This window comes from Sebastes umbrosus, chromosome 4, assembly GCF_015220745.1.
Source record: "Sebastes umbrosus isolate fSebUmb1 chromosome 4, fSebUmb1.pri, whole genome shotgun sequence".
Taxonomy (NCBI): Eukaryota; Metazoa; Chordata; class Actinopteri; order Perciformes; family Sebastidae; genus Sebastes; species Sebastes umbrosus.
Window position 1 is genome coordinate 9,579,860 of NC_051272.1, and position 19,986 is coordinate 9,599,845.

General features: G+C 42.8%; 1 protein-coding gene and 1 long non-coding RNA gene across 4 annotated transcripts in view; one reads left to right on the forward strand and one right to left on the reverse strand.

Moving 5' to 3' along the window:
* LOC119486410 overlaps positions 1-19,986 on the forward strand; it is a 60,146-nt gene that overhangs the window by 39,098 nt on the left and 1,062 nt on the right. For 2 of the 3 annotated variants that reach the window (XR_005206529.1, XR_005206530.1), the window contains 2 exons: positions 6,868-7,124; positions 7,278-7,384. This is a non-coding gene — a long non-coding RNA (uncharacterized LOC119486410). Of the gene's footprint in view, positions 1-6,867; positions 7,125-7,277; positions 7,385-13,796; positions 13,945-19,986 lie in introns of all 3 variants that reach the window. The other variant, XR_005206531.1, reaches the window with a different exon arrangement.
* On the reverse strand, positions 10,485-19,973 carry hyal6 (hyaluronoglucosaminidase 6). Its single transcript, XM_037766484.1, has 4 exons — positions 19,858-19,973; positions 12,422-13,390; positions 11,929-12,018; positions 10,485-11,108 (listed from the first exon to the last, which is right to left on the reverse strand). Exons 2-4 carry the CDS (start codon positions 13,355-13,357, stop codon positions 10,590-10,592), a joined length of 1,545 nt encoding a protein of 514 aa, XP_037622412.1. The 5' UTR covers positions 13,358-13,390; positions 19,858-19,973; the 3' UTR covers positions 10,485-10,589.

Genomic DNA, 19,986 nt, shown 5'->3' on the forward strand with positions numbered 1-19,986 from the left:
TTGTCACTGTGCAATCAGAAAACTTTGGTTATTGGGGGAATGAGGGTAATGCAAAATGTTGCGGTATGGTAATGTCCTTTCCTTGCGCATGTTGTCTATACTCTCCTGAGGGCGCGTAGTCTACTGCTTGCCTACCTTTTGACTATTTCTAGCGGCATTGCATCGCCTGGTCTAAGGCATCTGTAACTCTGCAGGCAGGAATGATGGACAGCAATATCCCCTTTACAGCTCTTTATTATATCGAGGTAGCTAGCACATTTTTTTTCTGTCCGACACTGTTCCCTTCATGTTTCACGTCAGGGATTTTATTAATGATCTTACAGAAAGATGGAGATTCTAGAGTTGATACTGGTAGCATCTCCTCCACCATGTAACCAGCTACGAGCTCCTTAATTTCCCTCGGAGTGACAGATGAAAGCCGTTGTTGTTGTTTCGGAGCTGTGGCACCAGCTTCGTTCCTATAACGGTGTTACTTTGTAATGCATTACCACCAATACTGGTTATCTGTGGTTGTCACTACCATTCTTATGCGTCAGACGGGCCAAACTGCACCTGCCACGTTGTGAGAGTGAAAATTAACGTTGTGAACTGAAACAAAACAACTTAAAGGTTTAGACAACAGAATTACTTGGTTAGGTTAAGGAATTGATCGTGGTTGGGGTTAAAATAAGTATGCCTGTGAGGTAACTTACCTACCGATGAGTTAGTGAAGTACGTAAGTTACGTAAAAAAAGTAGGGTAAAATAAATCAACGTTGACTTTTGGTTTCACAGCGGTCTCCTTGGTGAAAGTTAGTTTGATCCATCCATCCACCCAACATCCTCCTAATGCAGACTTGTCGCTCTTTATACTACGTAACCTGACTTCTCTCTTTGATCCGTCACAATAACTAGCGGTAGCTGTCATCCTCTTGTATTCGATAACAGCCTTTTGAACCTGTTAGTAGGTGTAGCAGGCCCCTTTTAACCCATATCTATGATGATAACCACTGATAACGTCCATTCAGGAGTTTCTTCAAGTCAGTTTATAGTGTGTGTGTTTTAGAGAAGCCTTTAGAGATGAAACTGATTTCCATCTTCTCATGTGGTTCTGCAGACGAAGAGTGTTTCTCTAAGATATGACTTCAAGACTTGTGTGTGTGTGTGTGTGTGTGTGCGTGTGTGTGTGTATGTGTGTGTTTCCTTTGTTTTTCCTCTCTCCTGGATAATCAGTGATCAGTGACTCCCTCAGATCTTCTCTCTGAACTCATCAGCTGCAATTTTCTCTAATTTGCTCCCTCAGCATACCTTCCAATTTTATTCCTTTTTAAAACAAAAGTACACACACACACACACACACACACACACAGTGTTTGTGTCATTGTCAGGCCGGGCGAAGGTCGACTCTGCAGCCAATGGGACGCTCCATCAGTTGTGACGGACAGTGAGTGCTAATTACATGCTCTGTATTTCAGCGTAGGAGGGACATGAGAGAGCAGCTTGTTGAGGGTGACTGAGGATCATTGTCTGCTGAAGTCATCTTTGTTTGATTGTGATGTGCAGCAGCGACGGCTAAAATACACTCTTCAATAATTGTGCGACTTTAAACAGCTGTGTTTTTAGTTTGGGGGAAAAAAGCACATCTTTAATCAAGGGAAAATTAGCCTTCAACTAATTTTCCCTGAATAACTAAAGGCTGTTTTCCATCAAAAGAGCCACAAGAGCCAGTGAGTTCAGGAACTACAAACGTCCCTCAGCCGTTAAATTAGACTAACGAGGAGGAAGTAAATAAAAAGTTAGGTTTGACACGCAACCAGACGTCGACAACACGGCATACACGGAGCTGGAGCTGTTGTTCTGTTGTTTGCTCTTTTGTTTGATTTGTTGCATTGATGAATGTGATTAATACAGCTTCCAATCCAGTGCTGGTAGAGGTGAAAATAATGCATCGGTCATGTTGTTGATTAATGACTGGTGATAATTGCACACTGGGGTTAGAAATTCCTAAGTAAGGGGTAATGTACAGCGAGTCATTGTTGTGAAAGAAACCCTGACAGGGCGATGCCGTACCGACGACTTCCGTGACTACCTACTAACACGACTCACAGGACTCATGGGATTCACGGGACTGACGATACGAACGAGTCCTGTGACCAACAACTGAAGTGTCAAAACGTTAACGTTAATTTTAGTTTCACACGGGACACTAACTGCGGTCTCCTGGTTGATTTACATTGGAGTTATTTGAAAGCTTGGTTTGTCAAATACTATCGCTAAAGGGTGTTTCCGATGTCTGAGGGCGCTGCCCAATTGGCGGTATTTGGGAATGAGACCAGGTAGCACACACACACACACTAATGGACATACGGAACTTTACAAACACAGCACAAATGTTCAAATAAATGCAAACTCACAGGAAAACACACGTACTGATTTCATAATACCTCTACCCCAGTGTGTGTATGTGTGTGTGTGTGTGTGTGTGTGTGTGTGTGTGTGTGTGTGTGTGTGTGCGTGTGTGTGCGTGTGTTTGTGTGTGTGTGTGTGTGTAGGAAACCACGTTCCCACAGTGGGTGGTTGGTGGTAGTGTGTGTGTGTTGTAGGGGGGGGTTGTATTTGGATTCCTCTGGCCTGGCATTGTGATACTGACTGCAGATCCGTTTCCACCACCTCCGTGGATGAAAGCCCCCCTCCTCCCCCCCACATTCCCTCCCCCGTGCACGGAAACCTCAGCGTCCATCAGAGCCTCCTCGCCAACATATGGACTGTGTTATGAAAATGTCTGGGCTCAGACTGCACGGATCCTCCCGCTCGCTTTAATGGCCTCGGCTGTAATGAGGCATCGAGTTGCCCGGGGAGGAAGTGATGGTTCGGGGTCGGTCTACGTTCAATAGATGCTGTATAATGTGGAGGGGTTTCAGGAGATTGTCATCTGTGAAACGTGCATGGCGCCTGCTCCTGCAGGATGGTGGTCGACAGAAATTCAATTTATTCTTAAAAGGACGGAAACTGAAAGCTGGTTTCTGTGGTTGTTGCAGATGAAGGTTGTCATCCCTTCATCATATGGACTGTTTGAACTGTTGGTTCCCATTTCCTTTAGTTGTTTTAGCGTGTGTTTACCCACACCTATATTTTTTTAACTCCTGCTGATCATTCAAGTTTTTAGTTTTCCTTTCAGGCAGCCGTTTGTTTCTCTTAATTTCTATGATTATTATCTTGCAAATGCGTCTGTTTTAACCTTCTGAGGTGGATTTCAGTCCGTCTTGAATGCTTCTTGGATGCATTTTCACTTTGCTTTTTTAAGATTGGATAGCTCTCCAATACACCAAGACGCATCAAGTGACTGATTGTAAATAGGGTGTAATGTTCTTAATCTTTAGTTTTCCAGCTGGAGGGGAAATGCAAAGAGAAATGTGCAAAATGGACTTTTAGCTTTTGAGTTTAGTTTTTGTGACTAGTCAAAAAATAAGAAAACGTAATTAAACTTTAATTATAGAGGTGAAAGATCTGAAAACTATTTTATTTTTGTTACAGAAAGCAATGACAAATCAAAGTTGTCACTTTGATTTGAGGCGTCAGACCAAATCGTTGATCTGGAGAGCAGAACTTACAAATGAGGTATTTGGTTATTAATTTGGATGACTTGTCCCGACGATTCTGACAGGTTTTTGGTAGTGAGAGGCATTTTACTGTTGATATTTAACCATGTGGTCTGCTGGCCAGTTGCTTATGGAAAGGTGACTTTTCTTGTTCTTCCGTTTTTCCTCCTCTTCTTCACTCTTATCCTCATGTACAGATTAAAAGAAGTGATATCTCCTCTGCAAAAGTTATAGTCAAGCAGAATAATCATTTGCTGTTTAAAACAACTTCATTCTACCTCTCTGATCTTTTCATCAGACCATCACACACAAGGAAACGGACATAATTTCTCTGACCTTTGACCTCCAGGAACTGAAGCTTAGTCTATAGTCTGCAGATATGATGTTAAACAGAGTCCAGTGATCTGCAGGAGTGACAGTCCTGTGGTTTCTTTCTCAGGCTGTGTGTTTTATTGCAGAGTTGCCAGGTTTCCCCAGCACTCATATTATTGTTTCTGACGCCATCTTCGCCCACCGACCTAACTCTGCATTTTATGGTCCTCGAGGAACTTCACAGAGTTGTTGTGTTGATGTAGGATCGGGATCTGAGAGGTCGACTGGATTCAAAATCAACAGCCTGACGCCAGGCTGCTCAGACAGCAGCCATGTTTTTACTGGAGGAGACGACTTCTACTCAATCTGAAGTGATTCTCTCTTACGATACACATTATAAAGTGATTTTAATCTTCTTGAGTTTAAAATAAGCTTGTTTTATAACCCTGGTTAAAAAATAACTAACTAAAAAAAGTCAGATCATTTCTGACATTGATCTGACTTTTTGTCCCACATCTCAAGTTCAGTGATATCTGGACTGATTTCCATAAAATGAATCTCATGGTTTCCCCAGAATGAACGCTAATGCTTTTCTTGACCCTTTAACTTTTTCTCTTAACACCACTAGCAGCTCAACTTCCCCAGATCAACGCTTTGGTCCATTTTATGACGAGATATTCCAAAAGCTACTGGCCAGACATGCATGAAATTAGCCTCAACATTTTTTCTGCTTTCTTTTCTTTTTTTACAGAGTTTCACTGAAGATACCAGGATGTGTCAGTCCACCACTTAAATCCTGAAATATCTCAACAACTAAGACACGGATTGCCATAAAGCTGAACAGACATTCATGGTGCCCAGAGGATGAATCCTACCGACTTTGGTGAGTTACGTTTACGTCTCGTTCTCCGCTGTCTAAAAGCATTGATTTAATATGTCACTTCCATAAAGTGTGTGGACTGTGAGAGATTAAAAAAAAAAGACCAAAAATAAAAGATTTATTTAAGACAACTAGGAAACTCAATCTGCTGAGGAACATCATGGTTTCTTTGGCATTTCAGAATTATCTGTTGACCAAATTTAAAATGTTAATCTCAGCAACCTACAGCCATAAAAGTCGTTGGATCCTTTCTTTCTCCTCAGATCGACTCCTTTGTACTTTAATTTTGAAATCCAGGAGGAAATTATGTGTTTTTCCAGAGGGTAAGTCATCAGTCTTTGCTTACAGAGAGCAGGAAGTGGAGCTAGTTTAGATGTTTTTTTTCCATCTGAGGTGGTTTTCCGAGGTGAGACATCCTATCCATCTGGGTCGTCACTGTTTAAACCTCGTTAATTGTTTGTGTACAAAGGTGGTAAATGTTTATCTGCTTCCCGTCCCGGCCTGTAATCAGCAGCAGTAGCAGCAGATGAAGCTGATGGAGAGGCAGCAGAGAGGTTATGAACAGCTGATAGACAGCCAGTCAGAGCTGCAGACTGAAGCCGGCCACTGGTCAGACTCTGAACTCAGATACTGCTCAATCATTTAAAAGTCTGACCTTTGAGTTTACTTTAACATTTTGGGTCCATTTCATTTGAATGGAGAAACGCCCTTTAAAGCACCAAATATGAATTAATCCACGGCTGCAAATAGTCCTCAACAAATGCACTATTTCCTCCTGTTTGGGTAATATTTGCTAAAATCTACAGCTGTTTGAGGAAGTTAATGAGCCTTTTTTTTAATTTAAATATATATTTGTGAGGTGTTTTTAAAGATGTACATCTTCAGTAGGAACTAACGGGCTTGGTGCTGAGAGACACAGAGTAAGGGAAGTCAGAAAGTGTTGAGAAACCGACTAACACATTTTGGATTTTTGTCATGGGATTTGTTGACAATAAGAACAATGTAATCATCCTCTGAATGCTCTAGGTCTCTAGTTTGTGGTTGTAAAGTTTCATGAGGCTGTGATTATCCTAGAGGTCACCACATACAGTGAGGTCATGTTTAAAAAAAAATGGTCTCATTACAATGAAATGGTTGCTATGGGGACTAACAACATCACACATGAATACTCAATGGCTCCACAAGAGTCTCAGCTTTACAGTGATACCCAATTTATGTAATTCAAGACTGTTTAGGGACCCCAGTATGCAGAAATATTCAAAAATACTATTTTAGTGTAGGCGAAAATAACACATTTACACTGCATGCAAGAAACTGCATGTGTTTTGCCCCAAACTGCATGTGATTATCATAAAGTGGACATGTCTGTAAAGGGGAGACTCGTTGGTACCCATAGATCCCATTTTTATTCACATATCTTGAGGTCAGAGGTCAAGGGACCCCTTTGAAAATGGCCATGCCAGTTTTTCCTCGCCAAAATTAAGCGTAACTTTGTAGCCTTATTTAGCTATCTTCATTGGTACCAATGCATTTCTTAGGTTTTTCTAGTTTCACGTGATATCAGTATATTCTTAATACCTTGAAAAGTAAGCCCGCTACAACCTCTGAAAGACAGAATAGCGTCCGGTCCCGCTGGTGAGCCGTCAGAGTTTTAAGGGGTTAAAGGCTCTGTCCTGTAACTTGCAGGTCATTGGTTTGATTTCTTACAAACTGAAAGTGTGAGTTTGAGAGAAAACATAAAATACCAGTTGAGTCTTCGCCAGCTTCAGCGAAGACGAGCTGAACATCCAGAGTGACTGCTGACACTGAACTAAAGCTGATTATGGTTATTAGCTAAAGTACAGGAGCTAACTGATGTCTGTGGGTTATACAATTACAGATGTCTGGTTTCTGTATGTTTAAGACATATTGAATGATGAACCTCAGGAGTTTATTTTTTTTAAAGAGGATATAGGATACAGTGTTTGAGAAAGTGAACTCCTTAAATGTGGTCGTGTTAAAACAGTTGAAGGAAACTAACTGCGTCTTTAAAAAGTCAAACTCTTCTCTGATCTGACTTTCACTGACAACACACTTTTCTTTGTTCTCACGTTCTCAGGTTTGTGTTTAGAAGATGGAGATGAAAAACAGGAAACTGAGAGGACTGTGAATTGCAGATACTGAGGGTGTTTACTTCCTCGGCTGTCAATCATCATAATACGATGATAATAACACCGACAGAGTCACGCTGTCAGAATTACTCGGCTGAGTCTGCCTCGGCTTTGCCAAAGTCACTTTTACTCCTGAAGAGATTTGAAGGCCGGAAAATCTGGTTCAGACATTCATTGTCCACAGAGGATGATCCTAATGACTCTGGTGATCCTCTGACTTTTCATTTAGCACCACCAGAAGCTAAAAATATAAGCTTGTTGAAATCCTCATTGCTTTACTGTATGTCAAGTCGAGTCAATTTTATTCAAGAATCGCTTAATCTCCTCTTCTTTTGCAAATTTGATTCTCTCGCTCCAGAAAAAGATGGTGGCAAGTGGAAAACCCAAACTCCAGGCTTCAAAATGTCCCTGCAGGAACTCGTCAGACTGTACAGATGGATTTTTCTACTGTATTACCACACAACGGTAAAGTAACTTTGAAAAAAAACAACACGTTAAATGTGATAAATTCACATTTTTCTGCATCTGTTGATTTTCATGGAGATGAACTGAAACCAATGACTGCTGGGAAGGGAAGAAATCTAAAAACTGAAGGTTCAAGATGTTTGGGAGGGAGGTGTGATTATTTGTCTTTATTTCAAAAACTACAAAGCCAGGAGTGAATGAATGTTCCTCCTGAGTGGACCTGACAGTTTCCACTCAGTGTTTGGCGGTTCGTCAGTTGCTGAATACCACTAACAGTTGCTTTACTGTGTTTTTGCTGGAAGAACTCTCTATTTTTTTTATCCATTATTAAATATTCTGAGTCACAGTGTTTTATGTGCCCGCCAAAGGTTCAACAGAAGGTGATTTACAGAACAGGAAATTAAAGACAGTCTTTTGCTTTTTGGAGTAGTAAAGTAATATTTATTCCAAGATGGACAACGGGTCTGAAAAGTGAAGCAAATGCTGAAGTGCCTTAAACCTGCATTCTTTCTAACAGCCAGCAGGGGGCGACTCCTCTGGTTGCAAAAAGAAGTCTGGTTGTATAGAAGTCTATAAGAAAATGAGCCTACTTCTCACTTGATTTATTACCTCAGTGAACATTGTAAACATGAGTTTATGGTCTCAATCTCTAGTTTCAAGTCTTCTTCAATACAGCATGATGTTCATTTAGTAAATTATGGTCCCATTTAGAGTCAAATAGACCATAAAGCAGGGGATGCTTTAGGACGTGGCTACCTTGTGATTGACAGGTCGCTACCACGGCGTTGTCCAGTCTGGGAGTTGTCCGTGTTTTCGTCTTACAACTTTAACCCTTTCACTGTGTGTTTTCACTTCATCAAAGTTAATTTAGCATTCGGTTGTACTTAGCTCCACCCTCTCGTGTCACTTCTGGTTTCAAAAAACCATGATGGCGACGGCCAAAAACAAAAGATCCCGACATACAAAATGAACCAAGGAGGTCCCTTACGGTACCCCGGTTGTGTTTCATGGCTAGTAGATGGGGCGGCACCCCCCTTGACTTTATCATTATAATTTTTATAATTATTATTATACTATGTTTGTTCCTTGCTTCTTTACTTATTTAGTTATTTCCTTTCCTATGCTTTTCCCTTAGTTAACTACCTAAAAAAAACATGCCTGCAGATACTCTTTGCTGTATAAACAGAACGTTGTAACACATGGTTAACATTGTGAAATGGTGGCGGTTAGGTTTAGGCAACAAAACCACTTGGTTAGGGTTAGAAAAAACATCATGGTTTGGCTTAGAATAAGTATGCTTGTTACGTAAGCTATGTTTCCGCTCCCCTGAGTGGAAGTCTTTTGTTTCCACCACCACTCTCTCCCTTAGAGGACTTTCTCTCTCTTTATATTACATCTGTTACACTGAGCGTTAATGTGGACGTGGATGAGTTTACACTGGAGTTAGTTGAAAGCCCGGTACATCCCAAACAGACGCTAAAGGCTGCCTTGTGCGTTGGTATCACGACGTCGAGGGCCACTGCCCAAGCGTCTGAATTTGATCCTCTGGGAGCGAGACCAAGCTGTTCATCTAGTTAAATGAGATACAGGATTACAAAACTGTAAATCTTCCACCCATCAGCTACCGGGCTCAGTTATATATAGATTCATATATATCTTATTTATTAATATAAACATTGATAACATGCAGCTCTGTGATCCTCCTGCAGCAGCAGATTAGTGCTGAAACTCTAAAGCTGCTGTTAAAGTGGAGTCGGTAAAGACCTTAATTTATAACCAGCTGACTTCAACACTTTGTGTAATCCTCACTTTACTCTGTTTTGACATTTTCTTCATGAATCATGAACCTCCAGTTGCAACAGAAGCTTCTCCTCCCTCCTCTCGTCACCCAAAACAGTCGTTTGACACTCGGCCATCCCTCCCGTTCCCGTGGGACAAACATAGCCTATTGTTAAACTGTTTGGTCATGTGACCCGTCCCGCCGCAGCTCACTGTGACTCATTTGACTGACTACACCGCCGCCACCCAACTACAGCTTCACTCAACAGGCTGAGGAAGAGCTGGCTGTGATGTCAGCCTCATTACAGTCATTATCCCAAGTTAAACAAATGTCTGTGACTGTAAACTGACTGAACTATCTTCTCGGATTTTGTTGATTTATCAATTGTTGTTTGTAGAAGATTAATGTTTATTTTGTCCTCCTGCTGGAGAAAATAAACTAGTCTTCTAGCTTTTTCTGCAAACGAGTCAGCTTACATATAAATTATCAGAAAACTGGTACAAAAGAAAGTGATTAGTTCTGTCTGCAACTGGCTAAAACACAATTTGCTGGTTGCCAAAGATGTTTTTGCAGCAGTTGGTCCAAAGAATAAAGACATTTCCCTCCCAAATTAGTAGTATTTTCTGTCTAATTTATAAGGGACTTGTAATGTTTTATACTTCTGGTTAATGTAATCCAATCAATCTTATTTCCACATATATATTTTGTATATACAGTTCCCTTTGTTAACACCTTATTTTGAAAACCAGACGTAGTCACACGTGTATACTTCCTCTAACTTCTCCAGGTCGTCTCTAGCTCTCCCGTCAGCTCCGTCGTCTTTATACATCCATGGTCAGCTCCATCGGGGCCGTTTGAATGCATTTAACATAAATGTCAGTATATGGGTGCTCTACAGTTGTAGCGTCGGCCCATTTGACCACGGAGATGAGAGTGACGGCCGGCTTGACCGCATGTTACCGCAATACGATAACGTTTCCTGTCCATAACCAAGTTAGCCTGCAGCTTTAGCCATGATGTCTAGCTCTGCTTTCCTGCAATGTGTGAAACCCAAAGTGTTTCCATACTTTACTGTATGTGTAGTGTTTACCACGCTGGATTTAAAATGTGAGGGTGCAGGTCCTATCCACGCAGACCCTCCACTGTTTTCTGCTCTGTCGTACCTGCCGATTTCTGCTTGCTACGGCCTGCCGGCTACTGTTTGTTTTGAGTGACGGATACAGAACGGATATGACTACAACAATAAAGGCGGTAACTTCCTTCTAGCGAATCGATTTGTTTCCCACCCCTATAAGACACATTAAATGAAATAAATCCAGCTACTGAGAACTGATTGTATTTGTTGATATTTGTAGAGAGAAGTTAAAGGTTTTCCTATTCATTTCAATACAGTTTTCTTGTGGACGTTAGAGGAACTGCAGCGGATCACACTTCAGGTCTGGCTAATACTGTATCAAGTATCAGACACTTGATAATCAGACAGAGTCCCAGGAACAGGATGATACACAGACAGGAGAAATGAAAGGATAGGAGGAACAGGATATCTCCCAGCAGGCTGTTCTCCTTGGGATGAGGCAGAGGGAAGGCGGGCTGAGGTGGCGGAGGAGGAGGAGGAGGGGGTGGAGCCTGGGGCATCTCGCAGTAAACACCTGTCCAGCCCTGGTAGCACTGGCAGGTGAACTTGTGCTTCATGTCCAGGATGTCGTGGTTGTTGAGGTGGCCGCTGACGTGGAAGCGGGGTCCCCTGCTGGGCGTCGGGTTGCGGTGGATGTGGAAGAAGCGTGGGTTCAGGTGCAGGTAAGCACCCGAGTCCAGGCTCTTGCGGACGCACCTGCCGTTCTTCTTGCAAAGCGCTTTGCTGCACAGCTTGGCGGCGGAGGTGACGTTGATTACATAATGTCCCAGCGGACCGTCGATGTACTTCTTCACCGTCAGGCAGTTCCTCTGGAGGAGGCAGGACACAAAAGAAAAAGAAAAAGTTCAAAAACGTGAAATATGAATTCTGTTCAAATAAGAGAGGAGGTTAGGATTGTGGACAGGTTCCAGGACTTCACAGTGATACGTAAATGGTTACAAGAGTTTGATGACCATGGAAGTGGAAGTTTTCTCCTCAGTGATGATTACATGACAGCTTCTTCTTCTCCCAGATTTACAGCTGAGTCTGCTGTAAACAGGATGTAAAACAATCCACAGACACCAGCAGAAATCCTGAACCACTTTCACACATAAATCAGATGTTTTGTTTCCTGGTTTTTGGCTGTCAGAGTTTGGTCAGAAAAATAAAATCACCATTTTTGGAAACATCCGGTTCTGGAGGAGAGAATAATGACTTCAGAAATTATGAAGCCTTGTTTTATGCACAGTTTCTGTCATTAAAGGTTCTAAATTTGATATGCAGAACATTAATATAGCAGTAAACAACTGTTTGTAATTTAAAGATATAGTGGAGTAATATCTACCTGAGCAGAGAATTAAGTCTCTCTCCCTCTGTCTGTGTTGTATCAGAGTTTCTCCGCGCTTTGTTGATATAGCCGGGCCGGCCGCGCCTGCTTTTAGTGCATGTTCGTGCATGTGAGCGTGCCGCTCAAAGGTCACAAAATGTGTTTGGCCAGAACTCAAACATTCATGCTAATTATGACAATTTCACACAAATGTCTGTCTATGACATTTTGGACAGACGGATGTAAACTGCAACTTCACTGGTTGGTGGAGGTATACAACCGCGAGGCGGTAAATCTAGTTTGGTTATAGTTTTTACCATTACCTGTGTTCGTGCATACTCTGATGATCCCCAGAGGACGACACCCGATGCTCCCAAGACAGCGCTCTCCCCGATGGTGTGAATCAGGTCGCTCTGAAACAGAATGACAGGGGCCTTTTTAGCCTAGTAAACACCTGAATCCAACTATAACCGTCTAGTTTTCATTGCCTTTTATGGCACTTGCAGAAATCCAAATGCTTCCCTTCCACTTCTTCATAATCTACAAATGCTCTCATGGACACAAACATATTGAGAAGTTTCCGGAAAGCATCTTTAAGGGCGATGCTCAACTATACTGAGGTTGCTATAAAGAGAACAGCACAACAATATTCACACAAACAGCCACACCAGGGACAGACAAGCAACCATCATGACAGAAAGATCAAGTTCAAATTTGAATCGTAAAGGTTTGCGATTATTTTGTTTTGTTCAGGTGATTGACTCAGCAAATTTAGTATTTTTCTGCTTAAGAAACCCTTTCAACTGAAAATCTAACCTCTGAAAGAACCACAAATGTGTAGGCATAGAAAGGTCTAGAGTAGACGAACACTGGCAATGTGAAGTCTGTACGGGCGATGGACGCGATCCTCATGGCTTCCTTGACCCGATAGTGGACGAACTTGACAGTGTTGGAGGAGGACTTGAGCTCGTAGTCCAGGTAGATGGACGGGAAGAGGGCCGTGCTCTCCTTCCAAAGCCACATCAGGTGGTCGTTGCGTACGTGCTCAACGTTGGGGCATTCGCCGGTGTACCTTTGCGGGTGCTCCTTATACCCGTAGTTGTAGCAGTCTGGGAACAGGTAAAACCCCCACAGCCCGTCCGGCCTGCGACCTTCAGCCAGGGCCAAGGTCAGGTTCATGAAGGTCTGCCCAGCCCTCTCAAAACCTTCCTTTGCTTCCTTCTCCACCTTGCTCTCCGGCCAGTTCGGGTGAAGTTTCCGGATCTGTTCCTTGGACTTGTTGCGGTAGATGTCCTTGGAGCCCCAGTTTCGAACCCACTGAGGCCTCCAGTTCTCCCAGTCGATGACACCCAGGCCTCGAAAATCCTTGTGGGGGATTAGCTTGTCGATGTCTGCCCGGGCCTTGCTCAGGTGTTTGGAGATGCTCTGGTTCTGCGGCAGCCCACCGTTGATAGGGACTCCGGAGTTGGAGTAGTATGGGTAGTATCCCAAGTGGCTGTGGTAGAATATGGTGACGTTTGGTCCGCTTAGGGTTTCGTTGAGGTTCGCTACGATGTCGAAAACGCTGAGGTCCAGGTCCACCTTGAATCGAAGGCGGCAGGACTCAGTGGGAGCGTTCCACACTACAACAAAAGGTCGGTGAGGGATCAGAGGTGCCCGGGTCGGCTTCATCTGGTCGCCCAGAACTTGGAGCTTTACCCCAACACCAACCCACAGGGCCAGTGCCAGGAGACGGAGCCCCATCAGCGTCATGGCCCCCGATTCCTCATGGAGCAATTAGTGGTCCTGCACAGGCAGAGGAGAGAAAATAAACACATTATGAGCTTCAGTGAGCAGAGATAATCAGCCAGGCCTGTGAGAGGACACAACGAATGATGATCAATGAAGTGAATGCTCCAAATTCCACAACACAACAAAACACAATGCTCCCCTGTTCTCAGGAGGAGCAGGACTGTGATGAAAAGGATGCAGGTTCAAATCCCAAGGCAGCAGATACAGAGTGGACAGGGAGAGCTATCAGGATAAGCTCTCCCCTCTCACTTACTTTTCATCATTTAACACCCATTAAAACATTAACCAGTGACTAAAGGCCCAGACATACCAACCATGTTTTCCTCACTTTCGTTTCTCTTCTCGTGGACTGATTTGTTTAAGCTGAACAGCCAATCAGAGTGATTTCTCTTACCGACAGGCGGCGCCGCTGATTCAACATGCTGAATCGGCTGAAAAAACTCCAATATGGGCAGTCTAGCGCCAACGGTGCGGGACGCACCGCAAAAACTAGACCAACAGATGCTCACCGACGGCCCCGAACTGTCCAACGACCGACCGTCAACTTGGTATGTCAGAGCATTAAGGGATGCTTTCTCCACAGTCAGATGGTCCTACCGCAGGACTGAATTCATAGATTCTTACTGATTTAAATCATTAGAAACGTCAGAGAGATATAATGCTGCTTTGGTGAAGAACCCATCTACTGCAGCTATTAAGGTTTTATGGGAGAAATGTGCACGTCTCAGCTTTTCTGGTGGAAGAGAAGAAATTCAGAATGTTGACGTCATCTTCTTACATAGAAATAGACAGAAATACAGCAATGAAAATGTTGAAAAAGTGGATGACATGTTTGGTGCTACACAAGTTGTTGTCAGTCAACTTATAGAAATAACTCTTAAATAGGGCTGCCAATTGATTAAAATATTTAATTGTGATTAATTGCATGATTGTCCATAGTTAATCGCAATTAACTGCAAATTAATGTATCTGTTCATGAGATTTGTCAAGTATTTAATACTCTTATCAACATGGGAGTGGACAAATATGCTTCTTTATGCAAATGTATGTATATATTTATTATTGGAAATCAATTAACAACACAAAACAATGACAAATATTGTCCGGAAACCCTCACAGGTACTGCATTTAGCATAAATAATATGCTCAAATCATAACATGGCAAACTGCAGCCCAACAGGCAACAACAGCTGTCAGTGTGTCAGTGTGCTGACTTGACTATGACTTGCCCCAAACTGCATGTGATTATCATAAAGTGGGCATGTCTGTAAAGGGGAGACTTGTGGGTACCCATAGAACCCATTTTCATTCACATATCTTGAGGTCAGAGGTCAAGGGACCCCTTTGAAAATGGCCATGCCAGTTTTTTTCCTCGCAAAAATGCAGCCTAAGTTTGGACTGTTATTTATCCTCCTTTGTGAGTATGACATGGCTGGTACCAGTGGATTCCTTAGGTTTTCTAATTTCATATGATGCCAGTATCTTCACTCTTTAAAAGCTTTAAAACTGAGGCCGCTACAACCTAAAAATTACAAGTTCCGTTAGCGGCGTTAAAACAAATTTGCGTTAACGCGTTATTATCGCATTAACTCTGAAAGCCCTACTCTTAAATCAACATATTTCTTAAAATGACATAAGAAAACGTTAACTGCTTCTAACAATTGCTATCAGACCGCAATTACCCAGATGTTTGTCTGATTATTGGGGTAACTGTTGCAGTTATTTCTCAATTAATTGTACTTTTATTCAGGAACCACAACTACAAAGCTTAAAAACCCATTCTGTATAGGCCTATACTCAGTTACACATTGAGAAATACATGGTTGGTCTCTTTGTGGCTCGGCTTTTTATTTTCTTCTCCGTCATTCCTCTGAAACGGTTCCCTCCAGCTCTTTATATAAGAGCCCAATCTAATTGCTGTTGGCGCCCCCTCATATGCAAGTAATTCATATTTCAGTTTTTCCAAAGTCGGGGGAGTCAGGGGGGGGGGGGCATCGTGACCCCACTCTTGGGAAACATGGCCACCGAGGTTGCCTCCAAGGACGCCACGGAAAATCTCCCATCATTCTGTTTGCGGGATTGTAACCAGAGCAGCAGAGCAGGAAACCAGCGGTGGGCTGAGGCTTCTCCGATCATTTCAACTTTTCATTCATCTGAGGAGGCGCTGGCCTGGAGCTGATGTTTTCTGCTGGATTTAATGGCACGAGAACTTTATGATCGCAGTAATGTCGGATGTGGATCAGCGAGTACAGAGATGGAGGAGAAGACGGGGGAAGAAAGAGAGTTATAGTCACAAATAAATTGTCAAAATGTTTCCTTCAAAACACTTTAAGAAGGCTGTAATTTATCAGAAAGTTTCCTCATGTCCAGCTCAGCTTAGGAAAGCATTTCTACAGGCTCGCACCAGTTTTGTAATCCTCCCAGCTGGATGGGTTTTCTGGTGAAGCTGATCCAAGAAAAACAGAGTGCGGTGAAGCCACTCAGGCTGTCCTCCAAACCACCAAAAGGCCTGGAAACACGGCAACTCCAGACCACAAGAAAGACCCCCCAAACACAGAGTCTGAGTCCAAACTGACACAGGAGATTCAGTTTGATGTTTTGTCTCAGACAGACGCAACGAAACAGCAAAAAGCAGCTGAACTCAACTAATTGGATCCAGATGAGGACGAGGGGTAAACTGTCAGTGTGAGCCAACCCTCATGATGTTTAACCACGCTGCTGGCACGGCTCTACAGATGGCAATGTCAGTCGGTCGGTCCACCACTTTGGTCCAGACTGGAATCATAACTACTGGATGGATTTCCATGATATTTAGTTCAGATATTCATGGTCTTTAGAGGATGAATTGTAATAACTTTGCTGATCCCTTAACTTTTCTTCCAGCACCATCATCAGGTCAACATTTTATTTTGTTCATTACTTTGGTTTATGACCAAATACTTGCAAAAAAGTAATGACATTTCCATCCATTGCCTCTGCTGTACTTTGTGTTTAGAGCTAGTCAGCTAATGTTAGCATGCTAACACAACTAACGAGGATTGTCCATGGATGGACCACGCTAAAGAACCTGGTACACCTGCCACAATCTGTGGTTTTAATCGCAGGGGCAAGGTAAATCAAATTTGTCACATCAAGTTCATCCTTGGTAAACTTGATGCGAAAACTCACACTATGGACCAATAGCAAGCACACATGTGCCCGTTCTAACATGCACACACCATAGGCACCTATGGCGCTGCGCATTTGAGCACAGGGTGAGGTCAGAAAGAAGGCATTATTATAGGGGGGTGCATTAGAGGCTGTGACAATCATGACTTATCACATTCACCACTTTCACCCCCTTTAATCACAGGGCTATCCCCCTTTGTGATGCACTGACAGTTCGGGAGTCCTGTAAAGAGTTTTCCTCAGAGGAAACTTATTGTTGTCCGGGACTACGGAAGTTATTTTTCAACTTTAGTTTTGAACCCGAACCATCTCTATCACATCAAAATGTGTTTACTCCCCCTTGGCATTTTGTTCTTAGGATTGCACATCATTTTCATTTTCATTCTTACTGAAGAGGGGAAAAACCTCTCCGAGCTAGCGAGCTTGTGTCAGCTGGATTGTTATCTGTGGCTTTTCGGCAGCGGTATGTGGAGATGTGGAGATGTTGTTTTCGGGGTCTCAGGCTGGTCTGGATGAGTCTGAGCGAGTGTGTTTGATTCAGGACCAACTCGTACAGTGTAATCTGGAAAATATGAAGCCAGCCTTGAATTAGCATTTAATGATCCAGCGTTAATGTTAACAACCAGAGACAGAGTGACTGTCGTTATCCAGTAACACCACACATCGTGTGTGTGTGTGTGTGTGTGTGTGTTGGGGGTGCTTTAAAACCACAGAAAGTCTGAGTCAGACTGCTGATTCGACTCTCAACATAGATTATGTGTGTGCGGAGTTACAAATGTGTCTACAAGACTAGTGTGTGTGTGTGTGTGTGTGTGTGTGTGTGTGTGTGTAAAAGAGATTGCTGTGAATTAAGGCCAGATTCAACACGTTATTCTCCAGACTCGAGGTCTTCATTGACCTGATCCATAACGGACCCTTAACAGATAATCAGAGCTGATCTAAACTGCGGTGGAGCCGAATAGATCCATGATGTTCCACCAATTAACCAGCAGCCGCGGTGGAAAACAGCAGCAATGCACGTCATTTTTTCTGCACTTCACTCTCTGTCTGCCTCCAAAAACATATTTTTCTCCTATGATGATGATGACGACACACAATGTGATCCAACACATTCTCATCCCAACTCGCTTTGTCACACCCCTCGGTGCCACTTTTTCCGTCGCACTAAACACATGTCTTTATCGACCCCTTGGCGCCACTTTTTGGTCGCAGTAAACACGTGCTTAATGTTGTAAATTAAACAAAAACAGGCAACAAAACCACTTAGTTAGGTTTAGGAAAAAAAAATATGGTTGGGCTTCAAACTACTACACTTGTACGGTGAAAATATAACTTGACGTTGTGAACATGGGACAAGAACAATCAGCTGATTGTAACGTGAAAGTGAAACGTAACGCACGGGACACAAACAGCGGTCTCCTGGATGAAAGCCTTGTGTTTGTTGAACCCATCCACCTCCTGTGTCTCCTTCGCTCTTTAAATTGTCACCACAGTCAATCCCGGCACACTTTCCCTAAGTGCTCTAAGAATAGCTAAATTATCAGAATGTTATTCTTTCCAGCACTTTCGTACTAGATAAGAGAGTTTGTGTCACTCATCCATAAACACAGATAAATTGTACAATTGTAACTCAACTTTAAGCCTCAGTCTGCTTCAAACAAAACGCTTTATCACTCTCTCACACGCTGATTATATCTGCTTCATTTCCAGGTTTCAGTGGAGTCTTGATTATGTTCACGTGTGGTTTTCAGACTGCGGTCTCTCTGCTGCAGTTTCCAGATGTGAATTTATGGTTTTATTAACACCAGGTCTCAGACACTTCTCTGCTGCAATAACGACAAGCTGCGTTTAACATTTTACTTTCACGGTTTTGTCATTAAGTCCGTCTGTCCACCCAGATGTCTATTCTTTATATCCCTCTGGAACACGCAGTGTCTCTAACGTTACTGCTCAGCTGGTTGTATTGAAGTGATTGGGGAAAACCCACAAACTATTCTCAAAAATATAAAACAAAATATTAAGCAAAAGTAGATCATTTCTTTTCTCGTGAATGTTTGAGTGCAGCTTTTCTGAACCACTGTTTGATTCTCAGCAGTTAATTTTACCTTTAGCAAACCGTTCTCAATGCCAACTCGTCAAATACCGCCGTTTGGGCAGTATTTGTAGTGCCCTTCAGCATCGGAAACAGACGCACGGAGGCACCATTTAGCGACAGTATGTGACAAACCAGCTTTCAACTAACCCACCCGCAGCGTTATTCGACGGTCGTAGCAAGTGACGTAGTATCAATAGTGTGAGAGTCCAGTAAGAGTCGGTAGGAGGGGAGGTGGATGGTTCAAACAAACACAAGACTTTCAACCAGGTTTTCGTGTCCTGAGTGAAACTAAAAGCAACGTGATTTATTCTGTCACGTCACTCGTTAGTCAGTGAAGTTAACATCAACCACGACCATTTCCTAACCCGAACTAAGTAGTTGTGTTTCCTAAACCTAACTTCCTGGGAAAACGGAAGTTTATTTTGAAAGGACACTATGCATGTAACAAGCGTATATTGACACACTGCCCCGGTCAGTCCAAAAGTAACGCAGGAGAGGTATGTCAGTCTCCAATGCCGAGGGGCACTGACCAAGCGGCGGTGTTTGACGAGTTGGGAATGAGAATGTGTCATCCTTCAAACAGCAATTGTCTAATCATAGCTTAGTAACCGGAACTAGGCACAGCAAGTGTGTCAAGCTTTGGATTTCTCTACATGCTGAAATGGTGTGCATTGCGTATGCTTGAGAACGATACTCGGTATCTCAAATACAAGGGCGGAAGTTTAAACTGTGTGATTATCTGCTCTAACGTAAATTGCAAATGTTAGCATGTCTGGCTGAGGACTTGAGAGCCAAGATGCTGGTATTTCAGAGTTTAGAGTAAACTTGTTTTCCTCTGCAACACATGAACAAAGCTGCTCCATTATTTCCATGTCCTCTGCATGGATCATTAACTGCTGAGGATGCAGATAAGCTTTAGCCTTGCAGCATCATATTACATATCGTATGTACCCATCGTGTGCATAATTGAGACCATTGTACTGTGTTGAGTTCTTAGTTTTAAGATGAAGCTAGAAACATGAAAATATCAGCTGCAGACAGCATTTTCAACCAACTCACTGAGTGTTAGTGTTAGCATTAGCTTACTGAGGTGATCCTGTGACATTAACTGATACCAAGTCCACCACTTATTGTTTGATGAGAGAAAAGACACTCAATAAGATGAAATAAAAACAGTTTTATGATAAAGATAACGTACCTTTGCGTCCCTGCAGACTGCACCTGTTGGATGATTTCCTCGTCTCTTGTGTTTTAAACCTCAGATACAGAAGTCGTCCATCTGATAAGCTGCTGAATTGTCTCTCTGTCCCCTTGTTGTCTCTCTCAG